The sequence below is a fragment of the Symphalangus syndactylus genome, chromosome X (assembly GCF_028878055.3).
Source record: "Symphalangus syndactylus isolate Jambi chromosome X, NHGRI_mSymSyn1-v2.1_pri, whole genome shotgun sequence".
NCBI classification, from domain to species: Eukaryota; Metazoa; Chordata; class Mammalia; order Primates; family Hylobatidae; genus Symphalangus; species Symphalangus syndactylus.
In genome coordinates this window covers 136,961,072-136,975,736 of record NC_072447.2, presented here as the reverse complement: position 1 = coordinate 136,975,736, position 14,665 = coordinate 136,961,072, and the positions used below count along the sequence as shown (strand labels likewise).

Sequence of the window (14,665 nt, the reverse complement as noted above, 5' to 3'; positions counted from 1 at the left end):
CGGGTGCCTGTAATCCCAGCAATCCCAGCTACTCAAGAGGCTGAGGCAGGAGAATCGCTTGAACCTGGGAGGCAGAGGTTGCAGTGAGCTGAGATCACGCCATTGCACTCTGACCTGGGCAACAAGAGCAAAACTCCATCTCAAAAAACAAACAAACAAACAAACAAACAACAAACACAAAAAAACTGAACTGCTCATAGAACGATACTCCGATCTTTTTATGTTAATGAGAACTAAACCATTTTTTTTGTGAAAATACACAGAAGAACAGTAGGTGATTCCATCCTTCATTCTTTGATGTTTCTCTTTAACTGGCTCATCCTTGAGTGGTGTAGGGCATTTGATAAGCCCCAGATGGTTTAGAAGCACACAGGTAATATATCTGCTTTATATTATCATCTTGTCTAGCTGCTTGCATGTGACTAAATGATCTCTTTGCCATAGGAGCAGTTACACCAAGGAAGATGAACTTTCCCTTCCATATGTGAGATAACTGTTTTCCCTCCACACCATAGAGTATTAGCTGGGAGACTGATATTGTTTCTATTTACTGGGAAATCATTGGCCTTTTGCCTCTGAAGAAGAGTCACTTCATTATCTAGTACCAAGCAGAAGAAAATAAAGTAAATATGGCATGATATTTCTGTAAGGTGATAAATTAGCAATGGTATGAATATATGAATATACGAGTTTGATAGTGAAGTTGAAAACTGGGGTAGATCTGGCTGTAAGCTCAAGTTTGAAAACTTTTTTTCAGAGGTGAATTTGAGCTCCTGTAGTTACGTCCAGGAAATATGAGCCATTACTAAGATCTGGGAATTGAGGGTAAGGCCAAAAGAAAAAAAAAAGATCTGGAAATGTAATTGTAATTGGGGAGGCCAAATGACAGAGGTTAAGCCCTGGGAAATGGAAAGGCAAATCGGTGTCTGAGAATTCCTGGGCCTGTGGCAGGTCTCTTGCTGGACCCAGGCCATCACTGAACACTGCTTAGCTCCTGTAATCTCCACACGGACCTGTTTTAAGGAGAAGCTGGAGGAAGACTAAGCAGGAGCCAAGACTGTGAAGTTAAAGGAGGCCCTTTGAGGGGCATATGCCTACCTTCAAACTTACAAATCTGCAAACCTTTGGTAGTCTGGCACTCCCAAAAGCTGGCATTGTGGCAAACCTGGCAATGAACTCATAAGTAAAACTTCAAGATCTCAGTCATGTCTGATCACTCTGGAGGTTAAAAACAAACCTGGCTAAGGACCATGAGGATGAGAATTTTGCTCTCATCACTATATCACCAGTGCTTAGAACACAGTGACTGCTGAATAAATGTTAGTAATAAATGACAAAGAAAGAAACAAGTAGATAAAGTAGTGTTTGTTAAAACAAACAAAAACCAAACTTGGCTTTGATGGCCTTTAAAAGAAGTAGCCTTAGGGTTCACACAATAATGTGAATACCTGCAATGTGCCAGACACTTTACCTATAGAATCTCTAGTCCCCTCAAAGATTTTGCAACGTTGTATTTTTCTTAGCATATGGAGAAGCTGTACAATGCATTGTAATATATGTGTATTATCACATGGATCTATATATCCATTCATTCACTGACCAAGATTAAGTTTAAAAAAATGTGGTAAGAACACTTAACATGAGATCTCCCCTCTTAACAAAATTTTAAGCCTATTATACACTATTGTTGACTATGGGTACAATGTTGTACAGCAGATTTCTAGAGCCTATTCATCTTGCCTGACTGATACTTTATGTCCTATTCTTCCTTACCCCCAGTCCTTGGTAAACACTATTCTACTCTTTGTATATATGTATTTGACCATTTTAGATACTTTATATAAGTGGAATTGTGCAGTATTTGTCCTTCTGTGCCTGGCTTTTTTCACTTAGCATAATGTCCTCCAGGTTCATCTATGTTGTCCCAAATGGCAAGATTTCTTTCCTTTTGAAGGCCAAATAGTATTCCATTGCATGTGTATACCTCATTGTCTTTTTTTTACAACTTTTATAATAACTTCAGGGTTACATGTGCGGGATGTGCAGGTTTGTTACATAGGTAAACATGTGCCATGGGTGGTTGTTGTACAGATTATTTCATCCTGCAGGTATGAAGCCTGGTATCCATTAGTTATTTTTCCTGATCCTCTCCCTCCTCGCATCTTCCACCCTCCAATAGGCCCCAGTGTGTGTTGTTTCCCTCTGTGTGTCCGTGTGCTCTCATCATTTAGCTCCCACTTATAAGTGAGAACATGAGGTATTTGGTTTTCTGCCACATTGTCTTTATCTATTCATTTGTCCATTGTCATTTAGGTTTTTTTCACATGTTGGCTATCGTGAATAACTGCAGCAATGAACGGGGGGTGCTAATATCTGTTTAGGATCCTGATTTCAATTCTTTTAATGAATACCCAGAAGTGGGATTGCTGGATCATATGATAGTTCCATTTTTAATTTTTCAAAGAGCCTCCATACTGTTTTCCATAGCAGCTGCACCATTTTATATTCCCACCAACAGTATGCAAGGTTTCCAATTTCTACATCCTCACTAATACTTGCGGTCTTTTTGAAGGTTAAGTTTTTAATCCTCATTTTGTAAGTGAAGGCTTAGACCGATAAGGCTGCTTGCCCAAGGTTATCTAGCTAGTAAGTAATAGAGTTGGAATTTGGACCCAGGACTATCTGACTGTGGAACTTATGTCCATTCCACAACACTGTGCTGGCTCTTGTGATCACTGTGTTGCAACATAAGTTAAAGCAAGTCAACTGGAGAGTGAGTTGAAATAGCTGTTATTGAAAATGATTGCTGTTTAACTGAGGTTAAACCAAAGGAATGACCTAGGAAGGGCTACTTTGGCCTTTGATTCCAGAATTACAGTTTTTAGAAAGCAGACTAATGCAGGACAGCATGCATCTGTATATACTGAATCATACATTAAAGAGGAAGAGAAAATTCATTTCAGAGGATTTGTTATTTTTTAAAAATCAAATTTCATGATGTGTAGTAAGCCCAATACAGACTCAGCTCACTGTCTCACCATTTTTGTATATTTACAACATTGCACAAAAATTGAGTATGATAAAACAGAGCATCAAGGATAGGTTATATTAGATTTCATATGCTTTGTTTACTAAGGCAGAGAAATAGGCAATACGTTTCGGAAGGATTTCCATAGAAGGGATTGACACAGGTTTTCCAATAGGAAAAAATTAATAATAAATCTTCCTAAAACATTAATCATTTCCAAACAATAAAATAATCCATTAGACTCCCATACAGTGAGATTTAGATAAATATAGTCTCTCATCTTTAGTATTTCATAATCTTAAAGAATCAATATCAAAGCCTTGGTTATTTAAAAATGTTAATGAATTAATTTTTAAAATCTCTGACTTAGATTTCTGGAGATAAAGAAAATATGATAGAGGTATGTCTGTTTATATCTCCACTCTTGCAAAATTGCTTACAACAAAATTACTATCTTGCTTATTAGGAGAAAATTTATTTATTTATTTATTTATTTTTGAGATGTCTTTCTCTGTCGCCCAGGCTGGAGTGCAGTGGCACGATCTTGGTTCACTGCAACCACCTTCTCTTGGGTTCAAGCGATTCTTGGGCCTAAGCTTCCCAAGTAGATGGGATTACAGGCACACGCCACCATGCCCAGATAATTTTTGTATTTTCGTAGAGATGGGGTTTCACCATGTTGGCCAGGTTGGTCTTGAACTCCTGACCTCAAGTAATCCACCCGCCTCAGCCTCCCAAAGTGCTGGGATTACAGGCATGAGCTACCACGCCCAACCAGGAGAAAATGTAAATTTTTAATGTTATTATACGGTACTTTAAGATGAGCACTGATCAACGACTAATATTTCTTGAGCATCTCGTATGGAGCCATTACTGGGTTCTGTGTCATGAGGAAGACGTTTTGTCATGTCATCAACGATGTGTATTGGGGGCATACTGCATTCTAGGCTAGGTTCTGGAGGCTATATACAGAAATGTAAGATTCCTTCCCTCAAGGAGTTCACTGACATAGAATCACGGACGGTCAGAGGTAGAAAGAATTTTAGAAAGCATGTAGTCCACCATTATCAATTTACAGTTAAGGAGGCTATAGTTCAGAAACGTTAAGTTAGTGATCCAGAGTCGCAATGCTCAGAGTGGCAAAACAAGAACTAGAAATGAGCTGTTTGACTGCTGGTCTGCCGTTCTTTTCATTATTCCAATCTACTTGGGAAGACGGGATACTCCCACATGAAACAACTGCTAACTTCAAAACAATACCAGACAAAAAACTGCTAACAAGACATATGGTATTAACCATAAGTTTAACAGGAGTCAGGGAAGAACTGGAGACATCCAACAGAGCGTAAATCTTCTGAGTAATGACATGCAATTTATTTATGGCTGGGGAGACTTGCTATGCTTCTGACATGTTGTAAGGATGAATGAGATGAAGGCATTCCAAGGAAGCAGTACTTCCCTCTGGATCTTATCATCTTGCTCTTAAAAAGATATGTTTTGGTACTCAGGCTAGTATCTCTTTCATTTACAACAGAAAACATGATATAAATTAGGAGGGAAATAATTGATAAAATAAAATACAAAGGCTATGGAATTCAAACTCCGTAATTTATACCAAGATCTTCTGAGATGCACAACCTCATGTAAGCCACATTTACTCTCTTCTGAGTGTTTCTCGAATAAAAGTGAGCTGAAGAAGAAAAGCATTCTTATGCGATAATTTTTATAGCAGGAATATTTTAGCTAGAAATTTATCTTTAAATAAGCCACTTATTATTGGAAAGCTTTTATATGTTATGATCTTAATAGGAACTCTCCATAAATCAAGATGTGTGGATTTATTTTTGTAAAGAAAAGCATTGCAGGGCTTCATTGAAAAACATTTACTAAGGGACTACTACAGACCAAAGTACTGTGCATATACTAGGGCGATACTTCTCAAACTATCTGTAGTAAAATCAGCTTATTTTATATTATTTTTATTTTCTGACATGGACAAATACTTTGGGAAAACATCATAAAAATGATTTACTGGAAAAACTGTAAAATAAATACAAAATATAAGGCCATTTTAAAACAATTATTTGACTCAACAGTGTGACCAACTCTTCATGTGCTTACAAGTGGCAGCAATATCAAAATGCTATAAAAGTTTCTAGGGGCCAGGTGCAGTAGTTCACGCCTATAATCTCAGAACTTTGGGAGGCTGAGGTGGAAGGATCCCTTGAGTTCAGGAGTTCGAGATCAGCCTGGGCAACATTGTGAGAACTTCATCTCTGCACAAAATAAAAAAAAAAAATTAGCCAGGCATGGTGGTGCGTGTCTGTCATCCCAGCTACTTTGGGAATAGTGCTGAGGTGGGAGGATAGCTTGAATTCAGGAGGTCAAGGCTGCACCAAGCCAGGATCACACCACTCCAGTATAGCCTGGGCAAGACCCTGTCTCAAAGAAAAAAAAAAGTTTCTAATTGTTTACTTGGTAGCAGTGACAGATTCATAGACTAGTAGGAAACAGGGCACCAACCAGCACAGGTACACGGACTGCTACAGGGAGTACAGAAAAGAAGCATATGAATCTCTACTCATTTAAAGCTCTCAAGTTATTGTGGAGATACATAGGAAAACATACATTTGCTGCACAATGTGGCAAGTGTAGTGGTCACCCCAATGTTGGTACTGCAAGTCAGGCAGCCCCTGGGCCTGGTTGGTAGGGTATGGAATGGCTTGAACCTGCTCTCTCCTTCTTCTTTAACTGCAGGTCCCAACCATACTGCCTCTCAAGAACACAGTTCTTGCCAGGCACGGTGGCTCACGCCTGTAATTCCAGCACTTTGGGAGGCCGAAGTGGGTGGATCATAAGGTCAGGAGTTCGAGACCAGCCTGACCAACATGGTGAAACCCCGTCTGTACTAAAAATACAAACATTTGCCGGGCGTGGTGGTGCACGCCTGTAATCCCAGTTACTGAAGAGGCTGAGGCAGGAGAATCACTTGAACCCGGGAGGCGGAGGTAGCAGTGAGCCGAGATTGTGCCACTGTACTCCAGCCTGGGCAACAAAGCGAGACTCTGTCTCAAAACAAACAAACAAACCAAACCAAACCAAAACAAAACACAGTTCCTAACGCAGTTCCTAAGGGATAATCTTTATGGTGGCTATAGAGTAACAGGCGGTGCTGGGGATGTCATTTTCTTATGAGATGCTACTTTTGAAATTCTGCAAGACTTAGGAGTGTGGATAGGGTTTGGGAAGGGGAAGGGAGAAGTTATCAAAAATATGAGTTGTTATCTGTGATGGTGGCTGTTGATTTCCCATCATAGGTTGCTCGAAATTCAGGGAGCTCTGGTGATAGGAAAGGACCTTAATAGAAGCAAACACACGAGATGTCAACTGTTGAATGCCAGTTGGCTTACTGGGGACCCAGGCTCCAGAGCATAAAGACCCAGAAAAAAACTTAGTGAAATTATTAGAGGTTCTACACATCATACATCAAAACAGATATATTACATTACCTGAACCACTGTGCTTTTTGGTCCAAAATGATTCAAAGCAAAACAAAATATGTGTGAATTGCCATGTGGCACATAAAGCCATGCCTCAGGCATCACCCGCATTTGGATTTAAAGCTACTGTGCTCTCAATCACCAAACTACACACCCGTTAAATTTTGAAAGAAAACCAAATATCCTATGCAAAAGACACAAAATGTTAGATTTACATACGGTGCATCTGCCCAGTGAAAAAGAAAATCAATGGACTGGTGTATGAAGAAATATGTTAGAAATCTAGGTCAATATCCCTTATACAAACAAACACAGAGTAGAATAATTTTTTATGTGTGGTAAGCAACATGATGCTACAAATAAAATTTTCAATAGTTTTTTTTCAAGCCTTGGACTCTGACTTACAAGAAGCTCAGTATATTTTGTGGATTTAGTGAGGGCAAAGCATAGTCCCTGGTCTGAGGACAGGCTATCCATCCACAACTCACAATGCAAGCATCTCAGCCGAGTCTATTAATTTTCCATATACACGGAGCCAAATTCTGCCTGGGATTATTATGCAATTTTCAAAATGGCTCTAAGTCTTTCAACTTACAAAGTTACCATTTACATTGCACTGGCCTGCTGGCTGGGATGAATGAATGAACACTCTTTCCCAAAGGACCATAATTCATTCTCTGATCATAGCTTATACATTTGGGAGCACTGGGATCAGTGTGCCTGGCGCTCCCCTCCCCTCTGCCCCACAAAGGAGTCATACACTGCAAGAGAAGGGGAGACAAAGTGGCTGTGTGCCATAGAGTGCAGAGGTGTGGCCAGGGAGGTGTTGACTGTGAGCAGCACCAGTCTAACATATAAGCAACTGTCTACATGATGTGATTTCAGGTGCACCAAAAAAGGCCTCATTGCCCCTCAGTTTAAACACTCCCTTCCCACTGACGAATGCCTGGAATTCCACAGTTTTTAGAGCTCTGTTCCTTTGGTTTAAAGCTTTGATCCTGTTAAAATACTCGTACCCCTGGGTGGGCAGCCCCATTATAACCTATCAACCATATACACTGTAAACGGATGAGTTTTAAAGTTTCTTTTCTGAAAGCAGGTTTTGAGAGTGGAGTTCAGGGCAGAAGATACTGTGTACCTGAGGGATATGGGGAGAGGAGAACATCACCTGGGGGGCAAAGGAAACTGGGCCCAAGACAAACAATGTGTGCGTGTGTGGCCGTGTGCACGGCTGTGTATGAGCTCCTCCCATGGCGGCAGCTGTTGAACACCCTTTCTTAACCCTCTCCCAGAAAACTTGATTTATGCTGCTTTTGGAGCCATGGAACCAGACTCTCCTCCCAGCTACAGCAAGATAATAGCTGCTGGCTACAGCTGGGAATACTCGAATTCTTTCAAACTGGAGACTAGGAGTGAAAGGTGAAGAAAAGTTCTTCTGGGCCTGCTGTGCTAGGTAGCCTTCCTCTGGGGTCCAAAGAGAAAGATGGGGCCCAATGGTGTTATCTAAATGCTTCCAACCGGGCCTGAAAGCACAGAATCATGAATTGTCAAAAGTGAACACTGGCTCAATCAGCACATCCTTTTGTGTTTCTAGACTGATTCTTTCTCTTTGTCTCTACTAGCTGAAGAGTAAGGATGAATCACTGGCCTTACTTCTAACACAAGGAAGGGAGCCTTGAAAGTTAAGACAGTTGTTTATGTAAAAGACGAAAAGAAAACCCAGTCTTAATCCACAGTCGCCCATTTGGGCAGTATATAGTATGTAATGTAACAGATTGTATGCTTTGGTTAAGGAACTGGATTTTCATCAGTAAAATTCCAAGTTACTGGGTAGGCAGGGTGGACAGCTGCTCATAGCTTTCCTGCAAGCTTTCCTCGATGTCAGTTTCAGTGCCTGAAATTCCGCTATTAGAGTCATCGCTTAGGGACTGGAAGGTTAGAAAGTCTTTGAGAGGCACTTATAAAAATGGAACCACTCCTTAAACCTAGCAAGTTTTATTAACTCCTACCTTAGGTTGGCTAAAAGCTCTGAAGTATCTGCTTGGAGGGGCAGCAGGAGCTTTTAGGCCAAAGAAATATTTTCCAAAACCTCAGGGCCAGCTTGCCTGTGACAGCCCAAATCCTAGTCATTCACATATCACCCTACACATTGTTATATCTTCATATTCCCATTACTATTAAATATTTTTCTTCAAACCGGTTCACATTTTTATTGAAATAAATGTATCATGGCACCAGCTACTTAGTTTTGTCCTAACAAAATCATGGGTTGGATGTACTAGTTACATATATTTTTTCTAATCTACCATTAAAATAAATATTTATTAAAATGAAAAGCAAAAACTTCATTGGTCCACTTCAGTGAACCCAGGGATTCACATGCTTCACTTTGGGAAGCACTGACCTAGCTCATACAAAGTATATTAAATATAAAAGCGTATATTAAATATAAAAGCATATATTAAAAATAAGTCACATTTCCCCTTTTCCAGGTACTCAATACCCAGTAGTTGAAAACAACTGTTGCCTTTGTAGTTAGTTGCATGAGCTCTGGAAGATCATGAATTTATGGGAGGTCATGTCTTCCTCTGCAAGGTCATGAAATTCAATCAATGCTTGCCTTCCAATCTGCCCTTTGGTCACAGGGCTCCACAGGTGGAACATATCAAACTCACCAGCCAAATTATGGCTCTTAATTGGTGTTTCTTTTAAAGTGGATATGTCATTTGTCAAATGTTCAATGCAGGCGCAGGCCTAGCCCCAGGCAAAATTATGAAGTAGGAGAAGAATGCCAGATACATCGGCGGCACTCAAATGTTTGTTGAAAAAAGAGTGAATGAGCCCTCCGTCCTTGACTCCTTCTCTCCCATCCCCCATATCGACTAGGTCACTATGCCCTTTTAACTCTATATGCTAAATATCTCCAGTAATTTCTTCCATTTCCAAATCTTCTCTGCTATAGGACTTTATCATTTCTTGTCTGGATTATTTTCACAGCCTCTTAACTGGTCTCCTTGCTTCCACTCTTTTTCCTTCTCCAAGCCATTCTCCACAGTGCTGCTGGAGAGATATTTTAATCAGGCAAATACGATCATGGCTCCCCGCTGTGCTGAAAATTTCCTTAAGTGGTTCCCCAGGCTCCTCCACATGGCTTCAAGACTGCATAATCTGGCCCTTGCTTACCTCTCTCACCTTAGCTCTTCCAACTCCGCAACCTGAAATCATTACTTGCACCTCCCACCTTCCAACTGGGCCATGCCAAGCCCTCTCCCCTCAGTGTCTTTGTTTACACTGCTTTCTTTGCCTCAGCACCCTTCTCCCCATCTGCTTGTCTCACCTAAACTCCTACTGGTCTGAGTTTAGGATATCATCTCCTCTGGCACGCTTTCTCCGATCCCCCCCTCACCCCTTAGAACTTCATCTTAGCATTCACACAGTGGGTTAACTTGGTTGTTTTCCCCATTCGTTTGCAGTTCTTTGAGGTCAGGTACCACGGGTTGGTCAATCTTTGTATCCTCATTGTCTGTTTGTAATCTACAGTGCCTGGAACACAGTAGGAGTTCAAATATTTGTTACCGAATGAATAAATGGATGAATGAACTTCCCCCGTGACCTTCCTCTCTCTTTGTCTCCCTTCTCAGTCCATGGGTCCTGGAACACAACCTCCTCTCCCTGGACCTTGCACACTCCAGATAATTTCCTGGTGCTGAGGTTCTCCCTCAAAACCTACTTTCACCTAGGTCGGAAACAAAACCATCAGATGACAAACTAATTCATGCTGAGGTGTTAAGTAATTTCATCATACAAATACTTACTGAGTTCTCTACTGGACTAGGGTGTGGAGGATCATGAAAAGAATCCACGCTAAAGATCCCTACTTAGCAGCATATAGGTAATGACTAAATGCATTCTTCCTCGGAGAGATATTTCATTCTTAAAGAACTGGATTTCTTTTTTTTTGAGACAGAGTCTCACTCTGTCGCCCAGCCTGGAGTGCAGTAGTGCGATCTCAGCTCACTGCAACCTCTGCCCTCTGAGTTCAAGCGATTCTCCTGTCTCAGCCTCCCGAGTAGCTGGGATTACAGGCGCCTGCCACCGCGCCCAGCTAATTTTTTGTATTTTTAGTACAGACGGGGTTTCACCTCTTGGCCAGGCTGGTCTTGAACGCCTGACCTCATGATCCACCCACCTCAGCTTCCCAAAGTGCTGGGATTACAGGCGTGAGCCACCACGCCTGGCCTAAAGAACTGGATTTCTAATGGTGAAATCTAAGCAGGAGAGGTGGGATTTGGGTGTAGGATACCTTTCAAATAGCCTTCTACTCCATCTATGAAATAGGCTAGCTTTGGCTCAATAAATTTGCTGTGTAATGATTTTCTAATGAGTTAGGCTGGCTTTAAGCCCCTGGTTATTTCGTTGTAACCAGTTAGGCTTTGCCTCTTGAAGGGCCACCTGGGACTGTCGTGCAGTAGATTTTCTTTTAATGCCCCAGAATCAGGTGCTTTGAATCAAATCTAGCAAGCCACAGGGGCTTTCAGACTTTTAAGATACAATATTCAAAGGTAAGGCAGGCTGTGAAAAGCCCAGCGGTCCCTGGCTGTCCCTGAACGTGACTATTTGCAGGTTGGCTTTGAGAACCCGGTCAGAGCTGCGTTAGGAAAACGGTTCGCGGGAAGCTCCTCAGAGAGTAGAATGAGGAGGTGGATTTTGTGTGAAGGAATACCTTGTGTGGCTCTGGTGGCCAGGAAAGAGCTGGCACAAGCTGAAAGAAGGCCTGTGGCGAAGCGGAGGGGTACCTAAGTCAGGGACCCCCACCTGCCCCCAGGAAGGATGAAAAGGAGGCAAAAATCCTAAAGGGAAAAGCCCTCCAGGCTGTAGGCCAATGAACGGCGGGAAGGAGGAGTGAGGCTGGGGAACTTCTCCCAGAGCCAGTCAGAGCGGACGGCTGCTGGGAAGCCAATCAGCGCGCTCGAGCCTGCAGCCCCTCTGCAGTAGTTATGCCAGAGCGCCTTGTGTAGAGCGGCGGCGAGCGGGCAGCTGGGCTCGGCTGCCGGGAGCCACCACGCGCGCTCCGCACACTCCTCTCGCACTGCCTTCGCCCGGTCCCCGCGCCGCGGTGCCCCAGTGGCCCCCGCCGCGCTCCACGCCGCGCCCCCGCACCCCGCCGGCTACCGGCCGCACAACCGCCACCGCCCCCTGGCCGCGCGGCTCGCCTCGCCCCGCCCCGTCCCTCCTCGCCCCGCCCCACCCCAGTCAGCCCCGCCCTGCCCCGCGCCGCCAAGCGGTTCCCGCCCTCGCCCAGCGTCCAGGTAGCTGCGAGGAAACTTTTGCAGCGGCTGGGTAGCAGCACGTTTCTTGCTCCTCAGGGCCACTGCCAGGCTTGCCGAGTCCTGGGACTGCTCTCGCTCCGGCTGCCACTCTCCTGCGCTCTCCTAGCTCCCTGCGAAGCAGGATGGCCGGGACCGTGCGCACCGCGTGCTTGGTGGTGGCGATGCTGCTCAGCTTGGACTTCCCGGGACAGGCGCAGCCCCCGCCGCCGCCGCCGGACGCCACCTGTCACCAAGTCCGCTCCTTCTTCCAGAGACTGCAGCCCGGACTCAAGTGGGTGCCCGAAACTCCTGTGCCAGGTGAGGAGGGGTCCTTTGAGCGTTACTAGCGCCCAGCGGGGAGCAAGGCGCGCGTGGTGGCTGTACCCTGAGCGCGCTAGCCCCGCCGGGCTGTAGTCGTGCGCCCTGCAGCTGGGCACTTGGGAGTGGTCGGTGTGCCTGGGGCCTGGCTGGATCTACTGAGGGAGGGAGAGAGGGTGTGTGTGGACGGAGCCCACATCCCCCAGTCTCACGCTGCTGTCAGGGAAGGTGTGAGCGGGAGGAACCGTGGGGATCGCCTTCTCGTGAGCGCCCGTTTTTTGGAAGGGCGAGAAGGTGGGAGCTATTTTCCCGGGTCTCTGCGAACTGGCGCCCCACAGCCGAGCTGGTGCCTCATGAATTTGCTATCCTTGCTCGCACATACGTGTCAGAATTTCAGCCTTAGCTGGACCACAGCTCCAGCCATCCTTTCCCCAACGTGCCCCCCACCCTCCTTTACCCAGCCTGGGTTTCCTAAGCTCACGAGCCCAAGTGCAAGCAAAGTTGAGGACAGATTTCTGAATCTGCAGTGGCGGGTGGAGACACACTGAGGCAAACTTTTGAGTAAGAGGATCCCCAAAATGAGGAGACTGAACCTTTTCCTTCAAAACAGCATCCCTTATATAGGTTAGCGAAATCGCTTTAGAACCGGTGCTGCTGGCCCAGGGAGCAGGAGTCCAAAGATATTTAACTCCTCCCCCTCCCAAATTCATCTGCCTTCTTGACAGGCGGGATCCTAAAGGGGAGATGATTTTAGGTGGAGGAAAGTTTCTGAACGCCTGCCTTTTGTTCTGCACAATCAGATCGTGCCGTAACGAGGTATTTTAACATTAGCCGAGGGCTGCCGCTGTCAACAGATGAATATTAATGGCCCTGCGTGATTGACTGTCCAGTGGTTGGGCTCCTAACGCCCGCCTTAGAATCCAATTAGACCAAATTGCTACACTGACAATGCGGACAAGAAGAGTCGGTTTCAAACAGGTTAATTTGTCAGGGGGGCACTGAGAAGAAACGGCCAGTTGTATTCCGTAACCGTGAGACGTTTGTGGCCTCCAGGGTCTCTTCTCAACTCAGGCATCCAGTGAGGCGCGCGTCCCGCGCTTCCGAGGGATCGGGGAGCAGCCCTAGCCAAAACTTGGCTGGTGGCTCTCAACAAGTCATGGAGGCAGGCCCGATGGTTGGACCAAGTTGTGAATGCGGATGCGCGCCCCGTGGGCGCTGCCAGCCAGCGTTCACTGGTAGGAGGTTACCTAGGCAGCCAGCGCGCCCTCAGCCTTTTCTTTAGGTTGATGAAAAGAGCCGAGTGAGCCTGCTGTTTAGTTGCAAAGGTAATTGGTCACCCTTTTTGGTGACTGAAATGCATTTGCGCTTATGTTAAATATTGCTTTGCAGGATTTCGCTCTAAGGGAGGGTCGAACAACCTCATCCCCTGTTAAGTGTTAATAATGTACCACGTGGGCATGTGCAGGAGCTGTAAGGGGCAACCTATGAATCAGTTCCGCAGAACTGAAACAACTGGCGAATATCTCTCCCCTGGAAGTGCCATGGTAATTAGATTGTTAAGGCTAGAGAACATGCTTTTGTTGGTAATGTAAAAATTGGTCCTCACAGGATGAGCCCCCACAAGATGAATGGGTCCAGGGTTGGGGTTGGGGCCACATTTGGCTGATTCGAAGCCAGGAGGTAAAGGTGGTGCCCAAAAGAAGAAAAAGGCCAGAAGAAAGCACAGATAGTCATTTAGCAAACCCCCTCTACACACACACTCCTGCAGGCACTCGCCCTCCCTTGCTCTCCCCCAGCTCTCTGGCTGCCTGCCTCTTTGCAGCATCTGTATAAAAGTATTGGGAGGGCCCACACACTGTGTGTATGAGATTTGGCCTGGGCTCCTTCCCTCCCTTGAGGCCTAGGGATGGCCATACACTTATAGAGAAGAGGGACTTGTAATAAAGATTTTTCGTTTTCCTCTACTATTTCACAAACTCTATAGGAGAAATCACTTTTCAAGGTTTTTCATCATATAAACCCAACATTCCCTGCTTTAGTTCTATTTAACAAACACAAACACTGTTGAGCATCTTCTACAAGGTAGGCACTGTCCTGACTTACACTGGAGCCAAGCCAAACTTCAAATATGGTGATCCCCATACAGCTACCATTATATATCCTGGATTTTCCGGGGGCAGTGCAGGTTTCTAATACTCTGTCCTGGCATGAAACTGTGTGTCCTGAATTTTAGTGGGACAAATATGGTCACTGTAGATATGGAAAACGTGAAAATCCTAATGTTCGTGTGTGGAAAGAGCTCATCAGTATTTTAGGGAAGAGAAAACAATGGCAGACTAAATACAATGGTAAGTGTATAATTTCAAAGTGAATAAGTGTATAATTTGCTGCTGTCGTTCAGTGGTTGGAAATTGAAAGAGAGCTGAAAATTATTTGATAGTTATGAACCATCATGATGACTGCTTGACTTTCCCCCCTCTGCATCCATATTTTAAGCCATGTTCAGTTTG

The 14,665-nt window shown here is 44.5% G+C and overlaps 1 protein-coding gene across 1 annotated transcript in view; it reads left to right on the top strand.

Annotated features, from left to right (window-relative positions):
* Positions 1-11,903: 11,903 nt before the first annotated feature.
* The window catches only part of GPC3 (glypican 3), a 468,130-nt gene continuing 465,368 nt past the window's right edge, over positions 11,904-14,665 (top strand). Inside the window, 1 exon segment of the mRNA XM_055268231.2 lies at positions 11,904-12,155. Coding sequence (XP_055124206.1) covers positions 11,981-12,155 — 175 coding nt within the window. The 5' untranslated portion in view covers positions 11,904-11,980.